Below are 27,547 nucleotides of genomic sequence, written 5' to 3'. Positions count from 1 at the left end.
TCCGTCTCTCCCCCCTCGCCCTCCGTCTCTCCCCCCTCGCCCTCCGTCTCTCCCCCTCGCCCTCCGTCTCTCCCCCTCGCCCTCCGTCTCTCCCCCTCGCCCTCCGTCTCTCCCCCTCGCCCTCCGTCTCTCCCCCCTCGCCCTCCGTCTCTCCCCCTCGCCCTCCGTCTCTCCCCCTCGCCCTCCGTCTCTCCCCCTCGCCCTCCGTCTCTCCCCCTCGCCCTCCGTCTCTCCCCCTCGCCCTCCGTCTCTCCCCCTCGCCCTCCGTCTCTCCCCCTCGCCCTCCGTCTCCCCCCCCTCGCCCTCCGTCTCCCCCCCCTCGCCCTCCGTCTCCCCCCCTCGCCCTCCGTCTCCCCCCCTCGCCCTCCGTCTCCCCCCTCGCCCTCCGTCTCCCCCCCTCGCCCTCCGTCTCCCCCCCTCGCCCTCCGTCTCTCGCCCTCCCCCCCTCGCCCTCCGTCTCTCGCCCTCCCCCCCTCGCCCTCCGTCTCTCGCCCTCCCATGAGCCATTCTCGGAACATGAAGATGCAGTCTAACAGGGAAGATTCGTCCCTGTGTCCCAAAAACTTCTCCTTGATTAGTATTAGAGGACCTCTCACTTCATGGCCATTAACTAATTAAAAGGGACGAAAGCCATTGGACTCATTGGGTGGTTCTCTGGTAGCAAACAGAAGAAATCCCAGTCCTTTGTCCTAGTCATGGGGGTACTCATTGCAGTATGCCCTGATCATTGTCTTTAGGGTCTGGTGGTACCACTCCAAAACCCCTTGTGACTGTTGGTGTTAGGCTGAGGCCTTTAGCTGGGTTTTGCCCAGATTGCCCATGACCTTTTGAAAAATACTGGACGTAAAATTCGTGCCTTGATCCGATTGGATCTCAGCAGGCAGCCCATATCGGGTGAAGAATTGGGTTAGCCCCTCCACCACTACCTTGGCAGAGATAGTTCTTATAGGGATAGCCTTTGGAAACCGAATTGCCACATCCATAATCATTGGAAGATACTGATAGCTCCCTTTTGTTTTTGGCAGGAGTCCCACACAATCTTGCCAGCACTCTGCTGAACGGTTCCCCAAAAGCCGGTATGGGAATTAGGAGTGCAGGTGACGCTTCCCCACAACCTGGCACATGTGGCAACTCTTACAGAACTCCACCACATCCTTGTGAAGTTGTGGCCAGTAAAAATGCTGTCTGATATAGGCTTCGGTTTTTCTGATTCTGACATGTGCAGCTATTGGAATCTCATGGGCTATTCTCAATATTTCCCTACCGTACCTTGGCAGCACCACTAGCTGGTGAACCACTGTCCACTCTTTGTTGCAGGTCTAGGAGGAGGTCTCCACTTCCTCTTCACCTTATCCTTTAAATAATAGCTCTGCTTCAACTTCAATTTGGGCAGCCTGTGCTAACTTTTTAACCCTGGGTTGGCTTGCTGAATCTCAACCAAGAAAGACCTGTTTAACCCATCCTCTGGGTCCTCTAACTTCCCAAAGAAGGTTTCAGATAACCAGACAGTACGGTCATCTGTCTGCAGTGCCAGTTCAGCCTCCTGTGACTGAGCTTGTTTGGTCATAGACAGGGTCACCACACAGTCAGGAAAGTTCTCGGGACCTTTTCCTGTAACTGCTCTGTCTCCCTAACCTCTTTCCGTCTCTCTAAAACCACTGGGTAAGCTACCACCTTTTCCCTCACCAGATCATTACCCAGGAGCAGGTCGACCCTGTCCACAGGTAAATGAGGGACAATTCCCACCGTGACTGGTCCTGAAACAGGGTTGCACTCCAGGTGCGCCTGGTACAAAGATATGGGCTTATACTTTCCTCTAATATCAATTACTAGCACTAGCATTCTTTGCACTCACTGGGGGGAAAGGTCATGCCTTTTCCCAGCAGAAGGGATTAGGTGCCCCTGTATCCCTAAGTTTGTCTATGGGCTTACTCTCCTGGTGTATGGGGTCACTTTTTCCTCTGGACACAAAATCCTGGTAACTCTCAGGGATTTTGTTAAGTTTTCCCGCACTCTTGGTGGTAGGTTTACTTGATTTTACTGCCGCAGTTAAAGCCACAGCTTGGTCTGTTGTGCTTTCCATCAGGGCCCCTTTTCCTGCACTGATCTGGTGTACTATGACTAAACCTGTGGGTTTTCCCTGTAACTTCCAGAAGTCAACTCGAAGGTGACCTGCCTTGTTACAATGGAAACATTTGGACTTCTGGGTGTCACTCCTGTTCTCAGCACCGTCCTTTTTGGCCTGAGGAGGACCCCCTATGTTTCTGGCTCTCTCTTCTTGCTCATGTTGTTCATCCTCCTGTCACTCTCCCACCTTCTATCCTTTTTCAGGTTTTTGGAGGTGACTAGGGAAGGGTTTCCCTTGGGGCAAGGGCTTATGAATAAGTGTATAATCATCAGCCAGGATTACTGCCTGTCTGTCTCTTGGACCCTTTTGTTCCTCCACGTGGTTTCTTATGGGAAGGGGAAGTGAGTTTTTGAACTCCTCGAGGAGGATCACCCATCTGAGGTTTTCATGGGTGGACTCTTTATCAAAAGTGCCCTTATCCATCGGTCGAAAGCTTGTTGCTTAACCCTTTCGAACTCTGTGTAAATTTGTTCAGGTTCCTTTTGGAGAGTTTGGAACTTCTGGCGGTATGCCAGAAGTTCTATTGCACTCAGGATAAAATTTTTAGTCATCTCATAATCTGATGAACTCTCATCAGGCAACAGTGAGTAAACTTCATGGGCTTTTCCTGTTAGTTTGCTTTGCAATAACAGTGTCCAGTGGCCACTTCAACTGTTTTGCAAGCTTTTCAAGAGATGAAAAATGCTTCCACATCCCCCTCCATTGAACTTTGTATCAACTGGGAGACCTTTTAAGAGCTCAGAACGTTCTGAGCTAGGTATGACTCCCTCACTAGCGGTGCCTTCACTGGGTACATTTGTTCTTCCCCCAGTCAGTTTGAGCTGCCTTAACTCCCTTTGGAAAGCTCTTTCTTGTTCTGTTCCCTCCCTTTTTTTTCCCTTTCCTGGAATTCTCTCTGCTCTTTCTCTGGAAAGCTCTTTCTTTCTTTCTTCCTTTCCTGAAACACTTTCTGCTCTTTCTCCTTTTGAAACTGATTCTAGTCTCCTCTGTTCTAGTTGTATCTTAGCTAATGTTACTGTGTCTGTTTCAGATTCTTTGCTTATCACCAGTTTTTCAGTGTCACTTTTAAAATGGTTGGCCACAAGTTTTAGCATTTCAGGCTTCCCAGCCATTGGACAGATAGTAATCTCTAACTGCCCAGCTACATTCCTCAGCTCTTCAACAGATCAGGCTTTTAACTTGGCCCAAGTTACTTCTCTCTGTTTTAGGAAGGGACTGGCCTTGAATGCGGACATTTTAGTACTCTAGCACTGAAAAACACAAGAAAACCTGCATTGAACTTTTTAAATTATTGCTAGGGATCAATTTGGTTTCCTGCTTCCAATTTCCCATTTGTCTTTGGGCTTGATCCCAGATATCGGCCTCCAAATTTCTGTTATGGCCAAGTGAAGGAGGGTTGAAAGGTTTCCCTCTTTTCCCTCTTGTTTGACCACAACAGGTTTAATTCCTCCTTAAAGTGGATGTGTTGGCCAATTAAATAGGTGTTGATTGGTTCTTGTTCTGATCATAGCAAGTAAGTAATCGGACAGGTTTTTTGAGTTAACAAAGAAAGAGGTTAACTTATTGTACCTCAATTGAACTAATAAAATAATAACACGCCACTGTCGCGCACGCGCACACACAAATAAGTTTCAGAGTGGGGTAAGGCAGATTAGTTGAGTTAGAGTCCATTACCAAAAAAAGTATACAGTCTGTGGAGATTGGTGATTCGGCTGGCTTCTAGCTGAATTCAGTGGTCCTGAGGCTTTTAGTTTGAAGAGGTAGATGACTGGTTTGGGTGAGTGTCTTGGAGATAGCGAAGCAGATGATTTCCTCCAACGGGGTTTCTGATTATAGCTGGAGCATGGAAAGGTGGTCAGTCAACAGGTAGGCTTTGAACTCTTTGAAACTGGAATGGAGAGAGAGAGAGACCCCCACTTCAGGTCTGCTCATGTCAGAGTCCAGTTGCTTCTCCTCTGCTGCAGAGAAAACTTCAGCTTAAAACCACAGATGGAAGGGACTTGTCACATGACAGTCACTCAGTGATTCAAACACAGCAGTTAGCAGTATTTCTTCTTGCTGAGAGAGCAGGTAGTTCCTTTAAACTTCCTGGGTCTTGGTTCTTGCTGGGGACTTAGCAGACATTTCGCCTCTCTCTCCTCACAAGTACTGCAATATTGTAAATTAGTTGAGCATCTTAAGCTGAAAGGATGACTGCTGGAAGCTTGTCTTTTTTTAAAATGTCTTTTTGAAAAAAATATATAAATTCAGGTCTCCAGTCAGTGTATTAAAGAAAATTATCATTCAAGAAAACACATTGACATAACAGAGACCTTCATTTTAGTAGTCTGGGCTGGATTTGCACTCCAAAGGGCTGGGGCAACCTACTAAACACTACGATGCCCAGTTTTCATCATCCTGTTTAACATTGGATCTTTTCTGCCTCTAGTACCAATTTCTTTTTGTTGTAGCTGTTCTGTTTAGTCTGCAAGTCAGACCTCCCATGCATGCTTTCTGCATTTGTTACTCGGGAGCTTCCTTGTTGCCCTCAAATGTACCCTCGGGCATTACCCTTCTCGTTAATGGTTGCAGCTTCAATTCTATAAGTCTTGTTTACTGCTTTGGTTTAGTCAATGCTCCACCTTGCTCACAAACAAAACTGCCAAGGGGTCTTTCCAGCTTTCTGTGCTGGTTAATTTTGTTTTCATCTGCAAGATGTTTTGTTCTCCTAGTTTTTTTTCTTTTAGCATTGCATCATGAGAGATAGCAGGCAAGTGCAATATTTTCCCGCTGAAAATTAACCTAAAATCTACCTACATGGCCCTACGTTCTCAGGACATCAATGAGCCAGTGAGATGAACTTTATTAACTTGTTCTGAGGTGGATTTGGATTTTAAAATGCATTCTGTCTTAAGACTTGAGTTTAAGCCACCAATCAAGATAAAGCAATCAACACCACCTGTCCCTTTTCTGAGAAACAGTTGGAATTTATTGGATCAAGACACTGTGACATGTTAAGTTTTCTGTGCTTTTTTTATCCTTAGGATGTGAAGGAGCTGAATCTGACTGACAATCCAGCCTGGAAAGGTGATAAGGCCAACACAAAGGGTGACAAGTATGAAGACCTGCAGGGTGCTGCTTTCATCTGTCCTGTGGTTGGTTTGGAAATGAATGGACGACAGAAGTGAGTTGCTTGAATTTTACTTCTCTTTGACATTAGCCTTATATGACTGGTGAGAATTGTAGGCACAGTTGCATTTATCCATTCGGCTGTGAACCAAAATTTTTTTTAGATTCTTTCGTCAGGGCACCTTTCACCAAGCAGGCACTCAACCTGCCCTCAAGTCTGTGAGGTGCCCCAATTTAGTTGACTGTGAGTGCAGCCCAAGTTGACTCTGCTATCTTGTGATCGTGGTTTTGTTCCACTGCTATTTCGCCATCTAGCTGCTATTCTGGTGGAAGCAGGAATGGGTGTTTATTACTGTGGCCACACAGGACCCAAAGTTTCAGAATCAATATTTGTTCCAGAGAGCATGCATCTTTCTATAACTGTCTTGATGTCTGCAATTTTTGGTAAAGCCATGAGAACCATCTTCAGCCAGAAGTGCCAAGTGGATGATCCATCTCCGCCTCCTGCTGAGGACCCAGCATCACAGATGCCAGTCTTCAGCCAATTTGATACACTCCATGTGATATCAACAAACAGCTGAAGGCACTCGATGCAACAAAAGGCTATGGGGCCTGACAACATCCCATCAGTAGTACTGAAGACTTGTGCTCCAGAACTAGTCACACTGCTAGGCAAGTTGTTCCAGTATAGCTACAACCTGGCATCAATCCGACAATGTAGAAAATTGCCCAGATATGTCCTGTCCACAAAAAGCAGGACAAATTCAATCCGGCCAGTTACGGCCCCATCAGTCTACTCGATCAGCAGCAAAGTGATGGAAGGTTTTGTCAACAGTGCTATCAAACAACATTTACTCAGCAATAACCTGCACGCTGATGCTTAGCTTGGGTTCTGCCAGGTCCACTCTGCTCCGGACCTCATTACAGCTTTGGTCCAAACATGGACGAAAGAGCTGAATTCAAAAAGTGAGGTGAGAGAGAATGCCCTTGACAGCAAGACAGCATTTGTGTTGCATCAAGGAGCCCTAGGAAGATTAAAGTCAATGGAAATCGAGAGGGAAAACTCTCTACTGTTTGGAGTCATACCTAGTACAAAGGAAGATGGTTGTGGTTGTTGGTGGTCAAGCATCTCAGCCCAGAACATCACTGCAGGAGTTCCTCAGGGTTTAGTTTAGTTTAGAGATACAGCACTGAAACAGGCCCTTCGGCCCACCAAGTCTGTGCCGACCATCAACCACCCATTTATACTAATCCTACACTAATCCCATATTCCTACCACATCCCCACCTGTCCCTATATTTCCCTACCACCTACCTATACTAGGGGCAATTTATAATGGCCAATTAACCTATCAACCTGCAAGTCTTTGGCATGTGGGAGGAAACCGGAGCACCCAGAGAAAACCCACGCAGACACAGGGAGAACTTGCAAACTCCACACAGGCAGTACCCAGAATTGAACCCGGGTCGCTGGAGCTGTGAGGCTGCGGTGCTAACCACTGTGCTGCCCCTAGGGTAGTGTCCTAGGCCTAACCATCTTCAGCTGCTTCATCAATGAAGCCTTTCCTCCATTGTAAAGTCAGAATTGGGGATGATGGTTGATGATGGCACAGTGCTCAGTACCATTCGCGACTCTTTAGAAATTGACGCAGATCGTGCCAGGATGCAGCAAGACCTGGACAACATTCCGGCTTGGACAGATAAGTGGTAACTGACATTTGTGCCAAAGAAGTGCCAGGAAATGACCATCTCCAACAAGAGAGAATCTCACCATCTCCCCTTGACATTCAGTGGCATAGTGATTGCTGAATCCCCCACCATCAACATCCTGGGGGTCACCATTGACCAGAAACTGAACTAGACCACCATATAAATACTGTGGCTACAAGAGCAGGTCAAAGGCTGGGAATTCTGTGGTGAGTAACTCACTTCCTGACTCCCCAAAGCCTATCCACCATCTACAAGGCACAAGTCTACAGTGGAATACTCTCCACTGTATGAGTGCAGCTCCAACAACACTTGAAGTTCGTCACCATCCAGGACAAAGCAGCCCGCTTGATCGGCACCCCAACCGCCACCTTAAATGTTCAGTCCCTCCACCACCGACGCACAGTGGCAACAGTGTGTACCATCTACAAGATGTACAGCAGCAACTCACCAAGGCTCCTTTGACAGCACTTTCCAAACCTATGACCTCTTCCACCTAGAAGGACAAGGGCAGTAGACACTTGGGAACACCACCATCTGCAGGCTCTCCTCTAAGTCACACATCATCTTGACTTGGAACTATATCGCCGTTTCTTGACTTTCTGGATCAAAATCCTGGAACTCCCTTCTGAACAGCACTGTGGGTATACCCACACCAAATGAACTGCAGCAGTTCAAGAAGGCTGCTGACCCCATCACCTTCTCAAGGGTAATTAAGGTTGGGCATCACAGCCCATGAAAGAATAAAAAAATGGTGGTTCTCCAGTATTCATTTGCTTACTTGAGGTTGAAAGAGGGCAAGTGTGAGTGTTGGCCAGATCCGTTGAAGTGCTCTTCTAGTTATCAGCTACTTAACAGCAAAACTCCAGCAATCCACTCCCCTGTCCCCCTGCCACCAGAAGTGATCTGGGAAACATGTGTCAGAAGTTTTTATCAACCAATTATTGTGCAGAAGGACAGCAAAATTCACTGAGCTGTATTATTTAAAACCATAGGATATTAGCAACGCTCCATGCCCTTCAGTTGCTTTCATGTTCTTGAATGTTGTTGGTGATGACAGATTCTTTGCAGGCAGAGATAATGGGAAGGCTTGTCTTTGTGGTAGTTGGCATGATCGCTGGTGACTGAAGAGGCCAATTCTTGATCTGCAGGCTCTTGAGCAGTTGGGACGCAAGTACTCCTGGTTTGGACGGGCTCTGGTATAAGCAATTTCCTTCCATTGTCTGTGCCTTTCTCCAGCCTCGCGTCTGTTTGTTTTGAACTTGTAGGCTGCTTTCCTGATTGTTGTGCACCAGCTGTTTGTCAGCAGCCTCTTGCTCCCATACCCATTGGTCGGTGTCAGCCAGAGAGAGCTGTCACTTCAGCTGGTCTTTAAACTATGTGAGGTGCACCTTGATCTTGCTTATTGGAACATAGTTCACCATCAGGCACTGCTTTTGGCATTCTGGAATCCTCCATGCGTGACACATATCCTGCCAGCATAATTGACGTAAAAGAATGCATTCAGTGCTGGGCATATTGGCTATGTTGAGGACTTCATTGTTTGTGATTGTAGTCCTGTCATCTAATGTTCATGATAGCTCAAAGACAGTGTTGAACTAACATTCAGGCCCATTTTTGTTCCTTACACTTCTGCTGGATCTGTCACAGCACAAAAATCATGTCTGTAGTTCCATTATTAGGTCTGAATCTGCACAGACTTTCCGGGAGGCTTTCTTCAGCTATTGTCGGAACAAGTCGATTTAGAAGCACTCTGGCCAGGATTTTGCCTGTGGGGGAGAGTAAGATGAAGCCGCCATAGTTTGAACACTTTGTCTCTCTCTTCAAAAACAAATATGAGAGAAGACTATCACTGCATCTCGAAGGTCCTGAGGCACTGTCCCTTTCTCCCAGAATGCTGTAAATTGATCTGAAAGCCTATCAAGGATCCCATCTTCTCTCTGTTTATGGACCTCAACTGGAATCTCATCTATTTTGGGGGCTTTGTGGAACCTTAATTGTGCTGTGGTGGACTTCATCTCTTAATGGGTTGGTGGCTCAGCCAGCTCAGACTTCATTTCCCTCTGGGAGATCTTTACGATGGGCGTCTCCTGCACCATCTGCTGGTCACCAAATAGGCTCTCAAAGTGTTCTGACCATCAGTGCAAGATGGATTCTTTATGAGCAAGGTTGTGCAATTCAGCATGATTTTAGTGGTGCTTGCACCTGCTGGGACAGTCCATATACAAATCTTAAGGCTTCGTAGTCTATTTGGAATGCACTGCCTGATAGTGTGGTGGAGGCAGGTTCAATTGAACAATTGAAAAGGGAATTAGACCTTTCTCTGAAAAGGAAGAATGTGCAGGGTTACAGGGAGAAGGTGGGGGATTAGCACTAAATGAATTGCTCTTCGAGAGCTGTTGCAGACAGGATGGGCTGAATGGCCTCCTCCTGCACTGTAACAGTTCTGTGATTTAGAAGCAAATATTGCCTAATTCTGATGCATTGTGCTTCAAACTGTAAATAAATGTTTTCATATCCTAACAAAAGCTCTGATCAGTGTACTGAGATGACTGAAAACATAGTTTGGAAGTTGTGGTTTATTCTATTTGGGGTAATTGTTGGTCCTGGATCATGTCACCTTTTGCAAGGAGATATGTGTATATATAAAAAGCAGCTTTTGGATCATTATGGAAATAGTTTGCTTGGAAGAATTTTTATGGAACAATTAAAAGAGTAGGTGGTACATTTTAAAACCTGAATGTAGAGGGTGTTTAGTCCAGTTTTTTCATTAAAACAACAAATAGTTGCCTCACATAAGAGATACCTGGCTGAGATGAATCCAGTTGGAGTTTTATATTGACCCTCCCTTAGCTCTGCCTTAACAATCTAGGCCAAGTTATAAAAGGTTTCAGAAGCAGTTCACTGTTAGTGTGGTTGTTTGTGACCTCACTGATTTTCTTACAGATTTTGCTACCTCCGTGTCTGTGGATGTGTCTTCTCGGACCGTGCTATGAAAGAGATAAAGACTGAAGTTTGCCACAAGGTAGGAAATTAGAAAGCTGTGCCCCAATGGGCTGGAGTCTTGCTGAATGTACAAAATGCAGCTGTAAGTGTGCCTGGATGAAGAAAGCCATTGTGTCTGTTGTTGCCTCCTCCTTGAAAACTTCCTTCTGCCTTAAGTTAAATCTTTAGAAATAGGACTGGTTGCCTCCCGTCTTCATCCTCTATCATCTTCATCTTTTCCTTCCTATCTAGCTCTCTCCAACATCCCATGTAAATTTATTTGCGCTTGCAAATTGCTGCTGCTTCAGTCCCTTAACTCCCACTTATTTCCATCTCAACAACATTATTTTTGAAAACTGGCAGTCGTCACCTTGAAAATTATGCTAAGTGCAGATTGGATAGAAGTGTTGTAAATCCAAATGGTTGGTGACTTGACTGCTGATCATCTGTGAGGGTGGGAGTCCGTTTCAACAGCAAGCAGATGTTTTTAAACATGGTTTGAATATGTTTTGAGGAACAAAAGTGAGAGCGCCTCCAGGCTCCACTTGTACCCAGTGTGTAGTTTTTTTCAACTACTTTTATGTTGTGCTGCATTGTTCGCAAAACCTTTGCTGTCCAGAAGTTAGGAATGCATACCAGTCCTTTTGTATGGTTTTGTCAGGCAGTGGTCCTGGAATGACTCTCGTGCTCGTTTGGAGTTGTGTCTTTGCTGTTTGTGCATCCCGGAGCATTATTATTGCAAAGTAGCCTAACCGAGAAACCCCACTCAATGTCTAACGTGGAATAAAGTTGATTTTTTCAATATCTTGTACATTTGAAGCTTCCTGGTAAGAGGGTGATTGAATCTAGAAAAAGGATAGCACGTTGCAAAAAGACTTACCCTGCATTTTTTATTTTCCCTTTAATCTACCATAAATTGTGTACCTGAGAGCAGAAAGTTATATGGATTTGAGGTACAGATTAGCCATGATCTAATTGAATGGCAGAATAGCCCCTCAGAATTGAATGACCCACTCCTGCTCTTGTGTTGATTGTAATTCAAAGTTATTTCCTTAATTGAAATCTTTATGCTTTTTGTACTGAAGAATATTGGGTATTCATTTGAGTTTCCACAACCCTTTTTCTCGGGATGAATTACTACGTTTTTTTGAAAAGTGGAATTTGTTGCGGTGCAGCTTTTTTGCTTCCATTTGTGAGGTTTTATCTGTTGATCGCAAAGCCATAGTTTGATATAAATGACATATTGTCTGATCATATTACAGTGCTGCTTCCAGAAGCATCCAGGTGGTATAAATTAAGTTGCATGTGGAAGTGACTGCAAATGAGCCGAAACCTCAGCCTGCCTGACAGGCCAGCAATGTGATATTTGTATTGCTATCTTATGCTTGCCTTCATCCAGCATTAGGGACATCTTCAAACTGAAGCATGAGCTTGCAAATCCAAGTTTGCAAATACTTTTTGAAGTTCATTGATGTTTGAACAAGCATGCGCACATGGATCTTGTAAGAATTGTTGTTGCTGTGTTCTGCCAATGCTTTGAATCTGGTAAAAGCATAGAAAGGAGGGATTGGAGATACAGGTAGACATTGCATTTTTTTTAAATATTTGCTCCTGAGGTGTGGTGCAGGCAAGGCTGAATGACTTGTTAGGCTGCTTCACAGTGTATGAGTCAGCTATGCTGTGAGACTGAAATGACGTGCAGGCCAGACCAAATAAGGCTAGCAGGTTCCTTTTACAGAATCACAGAATTGTTACAGCACAGGAGGAGGTCATTCAGTCTGTGCTGGCTCTCCAAAAGAGCAATTTGCCTAGTGCCACTCCCTGGCCTTCTCCCTGTAGTCCTGCGCAATCTTCCTTTTCAGATAACAATCCAATTCCCTCTTGAATGCCTCAGTTGAACCTGCCTCCACTACACAGTCAGACACTTGAAGTGTCCTGGAGTTCCCACATAGCACAGGATGTGCACTCCAGAGGTCGGAGCAGCCCTGCCATTCTTTCTATTAGTTAAGACTTGCTGCGACTGATACCCGAGTTTCCAGAGAGGAAAAAAAGTTTTTTTTTAAAAAGCATAAAGAGCTCTCCAACCAGTCACTCACCTGCTTCCCACTGACATCATAGTTGATTTTCTTTAGTACGCTGTTAGTCAAATCAGAACCCCCAGCTGCCTCACTGGCTCGCTCTTCTAAACTCCATCGCTCTGCCTCTGCTCCCTCACTGGCCTGCTCTTCTAAATTTCACCGCTCTGCTCCCTCACTGGCCTGCTCTTTTAAACTCTGCTGCTCTGCCCGAAGGATGTTAGTGAACCAGTTGGGTTTTTGCATCAGTCCAGCAGCTTTCATTACTATTTTTTTTTCTGGTACCAGCCCACAAATTACAAAATATTTTGAATTCAGTTTCATAGCTTGCCATAGTCTGATTTGAATTCATGAACTCAGGGTTGCTCATCCAGTATCTTACCCCTTATACTATGTTGGAAGTGATAATGCAGTGTAATAGGTTTTAAGATAGATATGTACACATGGTTCAGTTCTTAGTAATTAGAACGTTTATACTTTGAGAATGGCAGCTACCAACATTATGTCGTGAAAAGCCCAGGTCAGCTACAAAATAAAAAGGTGGGGGTTCTTGCATCTATTGGATTCCATCAGTTACAAAGAGAGACGAAGTCCGACCGTAACCATTAGAAACTTTATTGCAGTACATGATTGTTACATTGCAAGCATACAAAAAGAACAAAAAGCAAAACAAAGAACATGCAAAAGAACAAAACAAAAGAACATGTGCTCACTACAGCAAGCCTTTCTTATAGTTACTCAAACAAAACTAGTAATGCCCCCCCTTGTTTCTGAGTGGTTTGCAGACTTCTGTTATCAGTGCATGATTGGTTCATTCGTCCCAGCATTTTATTTTTGCATTTTATTTCAGTAGTTTCACATTCCCCCCTCCTTGCACTGTTAGGCTGATTATTAAACAATAGGCCACTATTAAGCTATCTGCAGCTGTCTTGTTAGCTTCTGCTTATTATTTTTTATAAGTTGGCTCCACAGCTCCACAATTAGTTTGTTAGCTGATTAGCTTATTTTTGATCTGTTCCCACACATCAAACAACAATCAAAGTAAATGGGATGATAATCTGTTTTTGTTATTGAGTCACTTTCACTAAGTCCTAGACAGCAAGTGCAGGCCGAATGTTTTCATCCAGCGCTGATCTTGGACCCACCCGAGAACAGGCTAAGATTAGCCTATGAGGGCCGTCCATTCACACCTTGTTCCACAGGTGCTATATTTATATAATGCCTTTAAATTAGTAAAAATGGGCACTTACCAAAAGAGGAATTAGAGGTGTTCCAGAGGGTGAGACTAATGCGCTTGCTGCTGGAGATGGAACCGAAGGAGGTGGAGGACGTAAAGGAGGCTATAATTGGAAGAGCAGGGTGTGTGGTTCAGATGTAGAACTAGAGAAGACTGCTGGTATAGTTGGGGGTGCGGGGGGAGGTGGTGTGAAGCCATGAGGTTCTTTTAAATAAGGACAAGATTTTGAAGTCAGTGCATTGGGGATGAGCAGTGAATGGAAGTGAGTGAGGACAGGAGTAGTAATATGGATTATTGTGGAATAAGATGGTGAAAGCAAAGTTTTGGACAATTTGGAACCTATCTAGAATGGACTCAGGAGGCCAGAGTCTAATCATTATAGCTCCAGCACAACTAATGCTCAGATCAGCTAACTTGACACAGAACCCAGGGGTAAAGCATGGGATCTTCCATGTTTGATGGTGTTTTTAATTTCTGAGCCAACAGCAAAATAATGGAGTAATTTGGGGTAGAACATTAAAACAAAAGAAAGTCATATAAATTTTGAAATGTTTTTATTATAAGAATCGTGTTCAGGAAATGAAAGCATTTCAGTGCTGTTTTCCTTTGCTGCACCAGTATTGTAATGAATAATTACATTATCTAAAGCCTGGCTACCCGACCATACCCGACTACGTGTAAGGTTCGGGTCGGGTCTGTATTCAGTGTCCAGCATTCGGGGTCGGGCTGGACTGTACTGTTTTGTTCCATATTGTTTTTTTAGTCTATGATCTTTTTCTGTTTCAAAAATATGTTTGTTGTTGTCGGGTTTTAATTTTATACCCAAGCCAGACTTTAATGTTATCGGCCTTGAAATTTTCAATTTTGAAAATTTACCATCCTTTCCTTTGCATTGCATTTTACAGTCATTATTGGACTGCATTTTTAAATGTTTCATTACCACCTGTAACATTATGGTGGGTGGATTTGCATTTGGCCTGTACTCCTCCAGTAATGACAGTTCCTGTGACTTGCAGCTTGCATGGTTCTCTCTGCAAATGTGGCAGGCTTCCATCTCAAACTCCTCATAATTGCCCTAAAGCATTAGATTCCTGGAGCTGTTGCAGTGTCAAATTCTACTACAAGTGAATCTCATAGCCACTGCAAGCCAATTTTGTCTGTATTCCAAAACATTCACTCATGTTAACAGTAAAATACCGTAAACCAAAATATAGCATTATGACTCATCCAAAGGTGAATTATGTTATGTTGCAGAACTTCCTTTAACATGTCTCGGGTCAGGGATGTCTCAGATCGGCTGCAGAACATTCTAAAGGGGGAGGGTGAACAGCCAGTTGTCATTGTGCACATAGGCACCAATGATATAGGTAAAAAACGGGATGAGGTCCTACAAGCAGAGTTTAGGGAGTTTGGAGCCAAGTTAAAAAGCAGGACCTCAGAGGTAGTAATCTCAAGATTGCTACCAGTGCCACGTGATAGTCAGAGTAAAAATGAAAGAATAGTCAGGATGAATGCGTGGCTTGAGAGATGGTGCAGGAAGGAGGGGTTCAGATTTTTGGGACATTGGGACCGGTTCTGGGGGAGGTGGGACTATTACAAATTGGACGGTCTACACCTGGGCCGGACTGGAACCAATGTCCTTGGGGGTGCTTTTGCTAACGCTGTTGGGGAGGGTTTAAACTAATGTGGCAGGGGGATGGGAACCAATTGAGGTCAGTTGACAGTAAGGAGGTAGTAACAAAAGCCTGTAAGGAACTAGATAATGAAGTCAGTGTGACTAAGGGGAAGAGCAGGCAGGGAGCAGATGATGAATATAAAGGGACTGGTGGTCTGAGGTGCATTTGTTTTAATGCAAGAAGTGTAGTAGGTAAGGCAGATGAACTTAGGGCTTGGATTAGTACCTGGGAGTATGATGTTATTGCTATTACTGAGACTTGGTTGAGGGAAGGGTATGATTGGCAACTAAATATCCCAGGATATCGATGCTTCAGGCGGGATAGAGAGGGAGGTAAAAGGGGTGGAGGAGTTGCATTACTGGTCAAAGAGGATATCACAGCTGTGCTGAAGGAGGGCACTATGGAGGACTCGAGCAGTGAGGCAATATGGACAGAACTCAGAAATAGGAAGGGTGCGGTAACAATGTTGGGGCTGTACTACAGGCCTCCCAACAGCGAGCGTGAGATAGAGGTACAAATATGTAAACAGATTATGGAAAGATGTAGGAGCAACAGGGTGGTGGTGATAGGAGATTTTAATTTTCCCAACATTGACTGGGATTCACTTAGTGTTAGAGGTCTAGATGGAGCAGAATTTGTAAGGAGCATCCAGGAGGGTTTTCTAGAGCAGTATGTAAATAGTCCAACTCGGGAAGGGGCCATACTGGACCTGGTGTTGGGGAATGAGCCCGGCCAGGTGGTTGAAGTTTCAGTAGGGGACTACTTTGGGAATAGTGATCACAATTCCGTAAGCTTTAAAATACTCATGGACAAAGACGAGAGTGGTCCTAAAGGAAGAGTGCTAATTTGGGGGAAGGCCAACTATACCAAAATTCGGCAGGAGCTGGGGAATGTAGATTGGGAGCAGCTGTTTGAAGGTAAATCCACATGTGTTATGTGGGAGGCTTTTAAAGAGAGGTTGATTAGCGTGCAGGAGAGACATGTTCCTGTGAAAATGAAGGATAGAAATGGCAAGATTAGGGAACCATGGATGACAGGTGAAATTGTGAGACTAGCTAAGAGGAAAAAGGAAGCATACATAAGGTCTAGGCGGCTGATGAAAGACGAAGCTTTGAAAGAATATCGGGAATGTAGGACCAATCTGAAACGAGGAATTAAGAGGGCTAAAAGGAGTCATGAAATATCTTTAGCAAACAGGGTTAAAGAAAATCCCAAAGCCTTTTATTCATATATAAGGAGAAAGAGGGTAACTGGAGAAAGGATTGGCCCACTAAAGGACAAAGGAGGAATGTTATGCTTGGACTCAGAGAAAATGGGTGAGATTCTAAACGAGTACTTTGCATCGGTATTCACCGAGGAGAGGGACATGACGGATGTTGAGGTTAGGAACAGATGTTTGATTACACTAGGTCAAGTCGGCATAAGGAGGGAGGAAGTGTTGGGTATTCTAAAGGGCATTAAGGTGGACAAGTCCCCAGGTCCGGATGGGATCTATCCCAGGTTACTGAGGGAAGCGAGAGAGGAAATAGCTGGGGCCTTAACAGATATCTTTGCAGCATCCTTAAACACGGGTGAGGTCCCGGAGGACTGGAGAATTGCTAATGTTGTCCCCTTGTTTAAGAAGGGTAGCAGGGATAATCCAGGTAATTATAGACCGGTGAGCCTGACGTCAGTGGTAGGGAAGCTGCTGGAGAAGATACTGAGGGATAGGATCTATTCCCATTTGGAAGAAAATGGGCTTATCAGTGATAGGCAACATGGTTTTGTGCAGGGAAGGTCATGTCTTACCAACTTAATAGAATTCTTTGAGGAAGTGACAAAGTTGATTGATGAGGGAAGGACTGTAGATGTCATATACATGGACTTCAGTAAGGCGTTTGATAAGGTTCCCCATGGCAGGCTGATGGAGAAAGTGAAGGCGCATGGGGTCCAAGGTGTACTAGCTAGATGGATAAAGAACTGGCTGGGCAACAGGAGACAGAGAGTAGCAGTAGAAGGGAGTTTCTCAAAATGGAGACGTGTGACCAGTGGTGTTCCACAGGGATCCGTGCTGGGACCACTGTTGTTTGTGATATACATTAATGATTTGGAGGAAAGTATAGGTGGACTGATTAGCAAGTTTGCAGACGACACTAAGATTGGTGGAGTAGCAGATAGTGAAGGGGACTGTCAGAGAATACAGCAGAATATAGATAGATTGGAGAGTTGGGCAGAGAAATGGCAGATGGAGTTCAATCAGGGCAAATGCGAGGTGATTCATTTTGGAAGATCCAATTCAAGAGTGAACTATACAGTAAATGGAAAAGTCCTGGGGAAAATTGACATCCAGAGAGATTTGGGTGTTCAGGTCCACTGTTCCCTGAAGGTGGCAACGCAGGTAAATAGAGTGGTCAAGAAGGCATACGGCATGCTTTCCTTCATCGGACGGGGTATTGAGTACAAGAGTTGGCAGGTCATGTTACAGTTGTATAGGACTTTGGTTCAGCCACATTTGGAATACTGCGTACAGTTCTGGTCGCCACATTACCAAAAGGATGTGGATGCTTTGGAGAGGGTGCAGAGGAGGTTCACCAGGATGTTGCCTGGTATGGAGGGCGCTAGCTATGAAGAGAGGTTGAGTAGATTAGGATTATTTTCATTAGAAAGACGGAGGTTGAGGGGGGACCTGATTGAGGTGTACAAAATCATGAGAGGTATAGACAGGGTGGATAGCAAGAGGCTTTTTCCCAGAGTGGGGGATTCAATTACTAGAGGACACGAGTTCAAAGTGAAAGGGGAAAAGTTTAGGGGGGATATGTGTGGAAAGTTCTTTACGCAGAGGGTGGTGGGTGCCTGGAACGCGTTGCCAGCGGAGGTAGTAGATGCGGGCACGATGGCGTCTTTTAAGACGTATCTAGACAGATACATGAATGGGCAGGAAGAAAAGAGATACAGAACCTTAGAAAATAGGCGACATGTTTAGAGAGAGGATCTGGATCGGCGCAGGCTTGGAGGGCCGAAGGGCCTGTTCCTGTGCTGTAATTATCTTTGTATTACTGTACAATTCCATGTACAGCAAGTGCAGACTTCTCTGAGTGGATGAATGCAGCAGATTCTCATCTACAATTGAATAGAAGGACAAGTGGTGGTCTGAAGGCCATTTTGTGTTGTGATAAATTTTATCGCATTGAATTAATAATTGCTTCATTCATCTCACTACCAGTTAAATAAATTGAGGAATGCCGTATGGGGCAGCAATGAAGGATGACAAATATTTATGCAGTATAAAAGTATAGTTGATATTGTGAATGGTGATATTTATTATATTTCCTATTTGTTCCGATATCTTAAAACACCTCAAGGCAAACAATATCACTTGCATGGAAACTGCAGAGATATTTCCAATTACAAATGTGCTATAGCCGGTAATACTGCATCTATATATCAAAGGAGCTATTTCTCCACCTGCACTCGTATCATCCATTACTGATGGCCAAATCATTATTACTGGAGTTTTAAACAAAACTATTCAATGTTTTCATGAATACCATTCTCCAAGATAGTTTATGCTGTAAACTTAACATTCTGCTGCTCATTTTGCATTTATACAGCACCTTACATGTTCTAAGGAGCAATTAATTACTTTTTGACTGGAAGTCACTGGCTGCGATGTTCTGTTTACATAAAACAATCTCTTCAGAGCAAGGTCCCACAAACAGTAGTAAGATAAATAACCAATTAATTCTGTTTTGATAGTTAAGGGATAAATTATGGCTGGATACTGGGGGAATGTCCGTTCTCTTCAAGAATTCAGCACTCCCTCTACACTGTACTGACTGTCAACCTAGGTTTTCTGCTCAAATCCTAGCATAGTCCTTGAATCTACAGCCTTCCAAGTTAGAAGTCAGAGTGCTATCAATGAAGTAAGCTGACACCAGGCATGGACTAGATGAATTCTGGAAACCCTGTTTATAGATTCTTGTCTCCCACTGTAATTTATTGTTTTCAACCTTAATATCCACTGAAGAGATACATTTAATGGAATTATGAATTTAATATCAGTAATACAGATTAAGTTTAATTGTACAATCAATTTTTAAATTTGATAATTTTATTAAATCAACATACATAAACATTAAGACCTGATATATTAAGATTCTTGATTGAAACATAAAATTGCAGTTTGCTCGTGCATGTAAGCCATCTTAAATAAAAGTGCATGTATGAACCAAGTGGCATGCACTTTTTACATGGATCATATGGAGCTAACAGGTCATTCATCCAACTATACATTTGCATTAATCTTAATGCGGCGGACATGCAGCACATGTTCCAGAATGCCACTGAGATCAACTTCCAATCAGTTGCTTATGGAACAACTTTCCTCCTTGATTGAATCTTCATCTTCATATCAAAATACTCTTAGTCCTGAAGGTACCATTGTGGTTGTATAGTTGCTGAAGTTTGACTCAGTATACGATCCCTATACCATTGCTCCATACACCTCACAGTCAGAGGGGATGTTGTAATTTCAAACTTATTGGCAAACATACCTGGTTGTTGAATGATCCATTTTAGATCTCTGAGGCCATACACACAGATAGCGTGCACATAATGCCCTGAAAAATAAAGACATCCTTTATTGAAGTGCAAGTCTTGAGTACACGGCAGTAAAGCTGATGATCTGAGACTGATAGCTGTAGTTCGCACCCACATAATATCTTCTATCTGTAGTTCTCCTGCATAGGAGAGAGCTTTGCACAGTGTGAACGTGCACTCGCATGCAGGGTTCCTCTCCCAGAAGTAAAAAATTTAAATGTTTTAAGACGACTGGCGGGACTGTCCGCACAAAAACTCCACCACGTAAATTTAAAGAGTGTCCAAAGCACACGGCACTTTATAATGCCGTAATGGAGTCATTCTCCATGCAGTATTAAGCCCAGCAATGCAAGACAACTTGCTCCGGGGGATCTTGTACTGCCTTACTTTGGACTGGATCACAACTCCAGAGCTATACTGTAACTTAAGTTTGGTAAAATGAGAAGTGCTTGATAGTGATGCTCTAGTGGAAATATAAACATGCCCTTGCTTTTACAAGTGTTGTCTTAATCTGGTTGTTATACCACTTTGCCTATTACTTATCAGGGCAGTGGCTGATCAAGGGATGTTAGGGATATAGCAGTTTGCGACTAAATGAGAAAGGAACACCTGTTTATGTGCCTTATGATGTTCATTGCGTGCATGTCACTACAAAAGGCATACATTTGTTTTCCCTTAAAATTCAAGTAGCAGCCAAATAGGTAGCTACTCATTCTGTTACCTTTTTATTTGTTATTTGAGTTCTGATATTTAAACTTCATTTTCAAACTAAATTTGCTGTGCCAGCTCTCTTCTATTGACTCAGCAGGTACAGTCCTATAAGGTACAGAAAGTACATAGTGGGTTGGTTTTCAAGCCTCAGCGTGTGGCACATTTAGCTCATTCTACCAGAGCGGTAGTGGGAGATATAGTTGGAATGCTGTGCTCTAGTTTTAGGGGAGAGAAAAACGAGATGGATTGTCTGCTTGGCTGTTCATAATCAAATAGTCCGCTGATGCTCACTGTCTTGAGTTTATGTGGCTAAGCTACAAAAGGTGCAAGCCTTTGTGACACAATACTGCCAATATGAGCCACTGCTGTCTGCAGAGGAGGGGAGAAATTCGGCTTCAGTCATCCGACTCAGGACAGTGACTATAGACATCGACTTTACAAAATTGATGAAGTAAAACGCCATTAAAAAAACACAATTAAGCGGGGGTGGGTGGGGGGTGGGGAGCAAAGTCTGTTGACAGGGTAGCTAATCTTTGCTCTGGGCACTAAAATCAGCAGCTCAATATCCTATGGAAATCTGACTGTGAATCATACGCAAAGCCATATTTTCTCGTGCAGCGGCAGCTTGTTTTTTTATTTTGTGTACCTGAGCTGTTAAATTACAAAGATCGTAAAAAATATGCTTGGTATTGTTCATATGTAAAAACACACCAGACACGTGTATGCATAGACACAAATTCTTCACAGGCGTTGACAAAATAGGCATTCTCTGCTGCTTACCTTTACAGCTTTCAAGGGTTGGGCCTGCTTAGGGTGCCCATTTTACTGCCCGTATATTGCCTTCCCACGAAGCATTTGGGATTGTACCAGGTGCATCTGCAAAGAAAGAAATGTGTAACAGAGGATTTTCTTTTACACAATATATACACCAAAAAGCCCTTTAAAAAAAATTCTTTAAGCAACATGGAAAGAACTGTATCCGTATATTGGTGGTGGGGGAGAAGTGGGAATGCAGACACTGCGGATTAAGCCAAACACACTGGTTATATAAAGTGACCCTGTCTTCCCAAAAAACAAAGAGCGTTTTTCAAAAATGCAAGGATTTAAGAGAAGTTAAGTGTCCTATAAAAGTCATGGAGGATAACTAAAATCAGCACAGTGGCTAGACAGCAGCAGCCAGTGGCTCCGAATGAGGATTGAGCATGGATTGGAAAAGGCCACTGAATCCATAAGCTGGGTTCTCTCCACAAACTGGATTCTCTCCACAAACTATATGCAATCCACGCTCAATGTGAATTATATCTAACCTATTCAATCTCCAAAGAAATTTCTTCCTGGTGCAGCAAAACACTTCCATTCTGTAGTATCCTTAATGTGACAAGTTCATGATCCCACCAGCTCAGAAACCACATTATTCCATAACATCCTTCAATCCTTGGCCTCCAGATCTTAACTTTCAAACCTGTTCCTAACCAGATGTTTATTTTAGAAAAAAACATTTTTTAATAAATCAGCATTAACTATGGTTCATCTATCAGCTACTCTGAACTTGGAGCTGTAGGACAGGAGTACGTAATTCATGAACCTCATGCCACAATAGTGTTGTAGAATTTCCCCCCTGCTCTCACCAAACACACCCAATGTAATACATTTGTGGAATAGACTCTGTTTAATCAGCAAGTTGGAAGACAATCTAGTTACAAAAATTATTGAATGTTACGGGACAAGTCTATCTATCGATGAAAATGCTGTATCAGATTGGAGAGACTTGACCAAAACTGGCGGATCTGGAATTAGCTGGGCTGCAGTGCCATTGTGATGGTGAAATAATGAAGAATGCCATTACCATCATTATTAAAGTCCCAGAAAATTAGGGCATTAGTGAATAACTACTGTTACAGCAAAGCCCAAATTTGCGATGATATTAGTACTGCTCAGCTGAAGCTATCAGCAAAATCTGGAAAGGGCTGTATTTAAACCTGTTTTATTGCACTTTTAATGCTATTTTAGAAAGGCTCTGGAGAGTCGGGCTCAAGAATTCAGTTACTAATTGGACAATCATGAGATATCTGTATTCCCTGTATTCTCTAGAGTTTTGAAGGATGAGAGGTGATCTCATTGAAACCTAAAGGGATAGACAGGGTAGTTGCAGGTAAGCTGTTTCCCCTGGTTGGGAAGTCTAAAACCAGGGGACACAATTTCAAAATAAAGGGGAAACCACTTAGGACAGAGATGAGGAGAAATTTCTTTACTCAGAGGGTTGTGAATCTTTGGAATTCTCTACCCCAGAGGGCTGTGGAAGCTCAGTCATTGAGTATGTTTAAAGCAGGGATTGACAGATTTCTAAATAGCAACGACATTAAGGTATGAGGATAGTGTGGGGAAAAAGGCATTGAAGCGGATGATCAGCCACGATCTTATTAAATAGCGGAGCAGGCTCGAATGGCAGACTGGCCTACTCCTGCTCCTATGTTCCGACACTACATGTTAAATTTAATCAGTCATTTATCAAATAATGCTATAGCAATACTGCTATTATTTCAACAATGATATCATGGACAGGTAATTCAAAAATGCAAAAATTATACATTCTCCATGGGTTGCTTTTAAAAATGATCAATCACTGTGTTCATACAGTGGCCAAACAAGTCATTGCAAAGAATGACTTTTGCCAGTAATCACTAGTTAGGTTGTAGAATTAATCTCCAATTTACCATTAAAGATGTTGAGCCAATAGCAGAGATAGTTTAAATTCTAATTAAATTTCCGATTTGGCCAGGCTCATTTCAGATTTATAAAGTAACAACAGTGCAAAATTCAAGGCTGAATCATTTGCAACCATCTTCAGCCAGAAGCATCAAGTGGGTGATGTCTGCCTCCTCCTGAGGTCCCCAGCATCACAGATGCCAGTCTTCAGTCAGTTCGATTAATTCTGTGTGATGTCAAGAAATGACTGAAGACAGTGGATACAGCAAAGGCGATAGGCACTGACTTGTGCTCGAGGACTAGCGTTCCCCTCGTCAAGTTGTTCCAGTACAGCCGAAACACTAGCATCTAACTGACGATGTGGAAAATTGCCCAGGTATATGCTGTCCACACAAAGCAGGACCAATCCAATCCAGCCAATTACTGCACCATCAATTTGTGCTCAATCATCAGCAAAGTGATGGAAGGTGTCATTGACAGTGCTATCAAGTGGTATTTACTCAGCAATAACCTGCTCAGTTTGGGTTCCTCCAGGGCCACTTGGCTCCAGACCTTATTTACAGCTTTGGTCTAAACATGGGCAAAAGAGCTGAATTCCAGAGGTGAGGTGAGAGTTACTGCCCTTGACGTCAAGGCATCATTTGCTGCTCAGTGGGGACTCTATTTGCTGTTTTTAAAACAGACCTACACCAAATGGACTGCAGCGGTTCAAGAAGGCGGCTCATTACCACCTTCTCGAGGGCAATTAGGGATGGGTGATAAATGCTGGCCTTGCCAGAAATGCTCACTTACCAAGAAAAGAATAAAAACATTTCTTAAATGTAATTGCAAAGGTACCTTTCAAGAGTATTACAAAGCAGTTTAATATATTGTTACAAGAGTGCTTCTGTTTTTTGTAAACTTTTTTTTTAAGGACTTATAATTGAATTATGGACATTGATTCATCTGGAAGCTTGAAGAGATGCTGAACTTTGTGGGTTTTTTTTAATAATAGAGGTCACCAGAAGGATTCATGGTCTTGGCTTATAAACAAGCCCTTACTGAAGACAAAAACAAGAAATGCTGGAATCACTCAGCAGGTCTGGCAGCATCTGTGGAAAGAGAAGCAGAGTTAACGTTTCGGGTCAGTGACCCGAAACGTTAACTCTGCTTCTCTTTCCACAGATGCTGCCAGACCTGCTGAGTAATTCCAGCATTTCTTGTTTTTGTTTCCGATTTCCAGCATCCGCAGTATTTTGCTTTTATTCCCTTACTGAAGACACCTATTTTCAGATAAAATACCAACAGGGAGCTTGTTTTGACTTGGAGAAGATGTTTACAGAGAAGTGACAGGTCAGGAGGCTTGACTTCAGGAATGTTTTTCGTTTCACTTTGAATTGTTACAAAAGGCAGTTGGGTTTTGCCTGCCAAGAAAAACCTAGCTCATCTCTCTCAGAAAGAAACTCTGCGTGTCCAGTGTGTCAGTCCCCTCTTTCTTCCTGTATTTGAAGGAGACCTGCATATCGAATGTGTGAGAACTGAAATCCTTGTTGCCAAATTTCTACTTTAAGGCCTATCTGAAGCACATTTCTGGGAAAAACTACCCAAACTGATCTTCAACATCACTTGGAAAGCACTGTTCTCGGAAGATCCCAGTGACAGCCATCTACAGGCATTTGGGATGGCAAACTAAAACAAAGGGCGTCTTTCCATATCATCTTCTCCTTCTTCAAGAATTAACAAGTATTTAACCCGTGTTTTTTTGTCTCTTTTTGTAATAGAGTTCTAAAACGCAAATCCCTTTATTTTTTCCAGTTAACCAGTATATGTGTGTGTGAGGAGCTAAGGTAAAAAGGGAACTGTAATATTTCAGTCTGTGTGTTTGTACTTTACTTCATTACTGGTTAAGACTTGGTTTCATAATCTGATAATGTTGTTGTTTATTAAAGAAACCCGGTTGGTGTGTTTTATTCTGGGATAAAAATACAGTCTATGAATGACCGTTTCGGTAAGTGGGAAAACATTTAAATATATGTTGCAACCCGTGGAGAAGTGGAACTAGAATGAACAGCGCATTCCTCTCACCTCGGTCATAAGTGTTAGTTTAGAAGGACTGCTGCTTTCTTACTGTCTTATAAACAGCAAATAGAATCCCCATTGAGCAGTTGCACCACTGTCTCCAAATGAACCTGACCTATGTATATGGCTGGTCTGACTGAAACTGCTTGAAGAGTCGTTGGATCATTATTACTATTGCTGTGGCACATGATCATGTTTCACAGGAAATCTTGGCTTTGGATTGGAGCTGGAGATTCTTGTGACAATCGGCGCCAATAACACCGTGACAACAAATTCAAAGCCGTATGTTAAATTCTCCTAGCAGTGGCTAACAGGGTCTCACGTGAAATGAATGTCAACCTAGTTCCTAAGAGCAGTTTGTTAATACAATACTGTTACAGATTGGTAGTATCAGACAGGGCAGATGTAGGAAAAGAAAATATTTCTGTGTTCTTCCAGTTGAGGGAGGATATTATTGTAAAAGGAGCACCTGTTCACTTTGAGCACCTGGTGTGCATAACTCTTGGTTTATTTATGTTACGAGCTACGTATAGAGTAAAGCTACAATGCTCAGCATTACATCTCCAGTTCGAATTTAAAGTGTATTCCTGCTTACCAATTGCGCATTTTTGTTTCCTGCATTTTTCTGTCTTTCTGAAACTACCAGTTTTGTGCGAAATTGTATAATTTTGTTCTGTGAACAAATCACCAATTTGGGACGTTTTCCCCTTTATGCAGACCAAAGAACAGACATTGATATCAAACTCTGGTGGTTATTTTGATAACTATGCACCCCCCCCCCCCCCCCCCCCCCCCCCATGTACAGGCTGAATAATTTTCTTTTGAATATTTCAAGAAGGAAGAATAATGTTCTTAATGAGAAGAGAGCAAAAACCTTGTTTCAATTCGGATGTTGAAGTCACTTTTTGATTGTATGGATTAAAATTTCCGCTGGCGAGATTACCCACCTACAGCTGATGTGTATTCTGATATGCGGTGCGTCGAGTACTTTGCTGTTGGTGCAGACTTAGGAAATTTAGGCTGAGAACTTGAAAGATAGTTCCAAGATATTTGATCCAAATCTTCTATTTACCATTTCACATAGATATGAAACTTCAATGGCAGCCAATAAAATGTCTCCATTATGGACAGAAAATTTGTCAGGCTATAAACTGGGCACACTACCCGCCATGACCAATTAGTGTTCCTAGGAAATGATGCCTGGGAGGTGTTTGTTTCTAAAATGTACCCCATCATGTTTAGTTCCATAAACCATGAGAAACCTCTCATTTGATGCCGAATTAGCTGTCGGTCAAGTTGACTTTAAACTTACCCTTCAAGCGATTCAGTGTCACCCAGTAATGTTCATCGGGGCTGTACGTATCCCGGGACCACTCGAGAAGAGCTTTGGCACGTGCGTCTTCCAGTACAAATTGCACAAATTTTCTTGTGAGTACATAGTATGCTGTTCCAAAATAAATAGCAAGCTCCATTGGCGGTTCAGTTTTCTTCTGGTTAAGTCGATAAATGTAGGCGTTGCCATTATTGATCTCTTTGTAACTGTACTCTGTCCTGTATTTCATATTTGATGGTTGTGGTATTCCTGGTGTGATATTCTTGCCCTTCCATTTTCTTTTTATGTGCCAAATGATTTCCCTGTTTGTTTTAATTGGGAAGTCTTGTCCACAGAGGTTGATGACATGCTTCCAGTCGACTGCTGAGTTTACAAGATCTTTCATACAATTTATGTCTGCCTGCAGGCGTGAAAATCCACCATAAACTACATGTTCTGTTTTTGAAGCTATAAATATGTTATCGAAGCAATCAGCCAAGCTCTTTATCTTTCTCTTGTAGTCTTCTGGTGACTTTTGGTCAACATGAATACAATAAACATTCTGTGGATTATAAATTGCTCGTAGAAGTTTAACAAACATTTCAAGCTCTTTATGGATAGTGATAATGTAAGCCAGGGGATAGCTGGCTTCTTCTTGTGACAGAGAACTTGTTATGAAATGATGATCTAGTATGATTCTGGAACAGTTAACTGGGTCCTGAATGTGAAATGATTCTGGCTGCCACTGCTTTTGGCAGAGGTCTCCAAGTTGGATTGCTTCCTCTTCACCATTTAAAATTGCAGGACAGTATCTACTGAAATTACACTGAAGCTCATTTTGCATAATAGGACCCTTAATGTAATATGAAAGTTTGAAGAAGGATACAATTATGGCAGCAGCTATTAAAATACTTAACCTCAAGTACCACTTCATTGAAACAAATTTGATCATATTCGAATTTAACCCTCTGTCACAGACCATGTAGCAATTGAGATTCCAGCTTCCCTGTCCGTTTATCTGCAAAGAGTAATAGCAGAATTAATTTTTTTTGTCTTAAAAACATTAATAAATTTTTTTGAATATTGCATTAGATATAAAAAGTTGATTATTGCTGATTTCAAGGTACTATATTATGTTGAATTACCTCATCTTAGTCAAGGCAGCATTCAGGTGCTGTAATTATCCTCAGCGCTAGGGCTAGGAAAATCTGGCAGGGTTCCTCCTTTTCAGTGATCTTTAATTGAAAATGTGCTCTGTGATATAGGG

The 27,547-nt window shown here is 42.9% G+C and overlaps 2 protein-coding genes across 2 annotated transcripts in view; one reads left to right on the top strand and one right to left on the bottom strand.

Moving 5' to 3' along the window:
* The window catches only part of rtf2 (replication termination factor 2), a 203,432-nt gene that overhangs the window by 63,951 nt on the left and 111,934 nt on the right, over positions 1-27,547 (top strand). The window contains exons 4-5 of the mRNA XM_068048041.1: positions 5,152-5,291; positions 9,889-9,967. Coding sequence (XP_067904142.1) covers positions 5,152-5,291; positions 9,889-9,967 — 219 coding nt within the window. The remainder of the gene's footprint in view (positions 1-5,151; positions 5,292-9,888; positions 9,968-27,547) is intronic.
* The window catches only part of LOC137378008 (beta-1,3-galactosyl-O-glycosyl-glycoprotein beta-1,6-N-acetylglucosaminyltransferase 7-like), a 40,456-nt gene continuing 31,896 nt past the window's right edge, over positions 18,988-27,547 (bottom strand). The window contains 3 exon segments of the mRNA XM_068048040.1: positions 18,988-19,513; positions 20,985-21,080; positions 26,281-27,298. Of these exon segments, the coding sequence (XP_067904141.1) occupies positions 19,317-19,513; positions 20,985-21,080; positions 26,281-27,298 (1,311 nt within the window). The 3' untranslated portion in view covers positions 18,988-19,316.

Source organism: Heterodontus francisci, chromosome 16 (genome assembly GCF_036365525.1).
Source record: "Heterodontus francisci isolate sHetFra1 chromosome 16, sHetFra1.hap1, whole genome shotgun sequence".
NCBI lineage: Eukaryota > Metazoa > Chordata > Chondrichthyes > Heterodontiformes > Heterodontidae > Heterodontus > Heterodontus francisci.
Note: the sequence above shows the minus strand (reverse complement) of the source record. Positions and strands in the feature narration are given on the sequence as shown.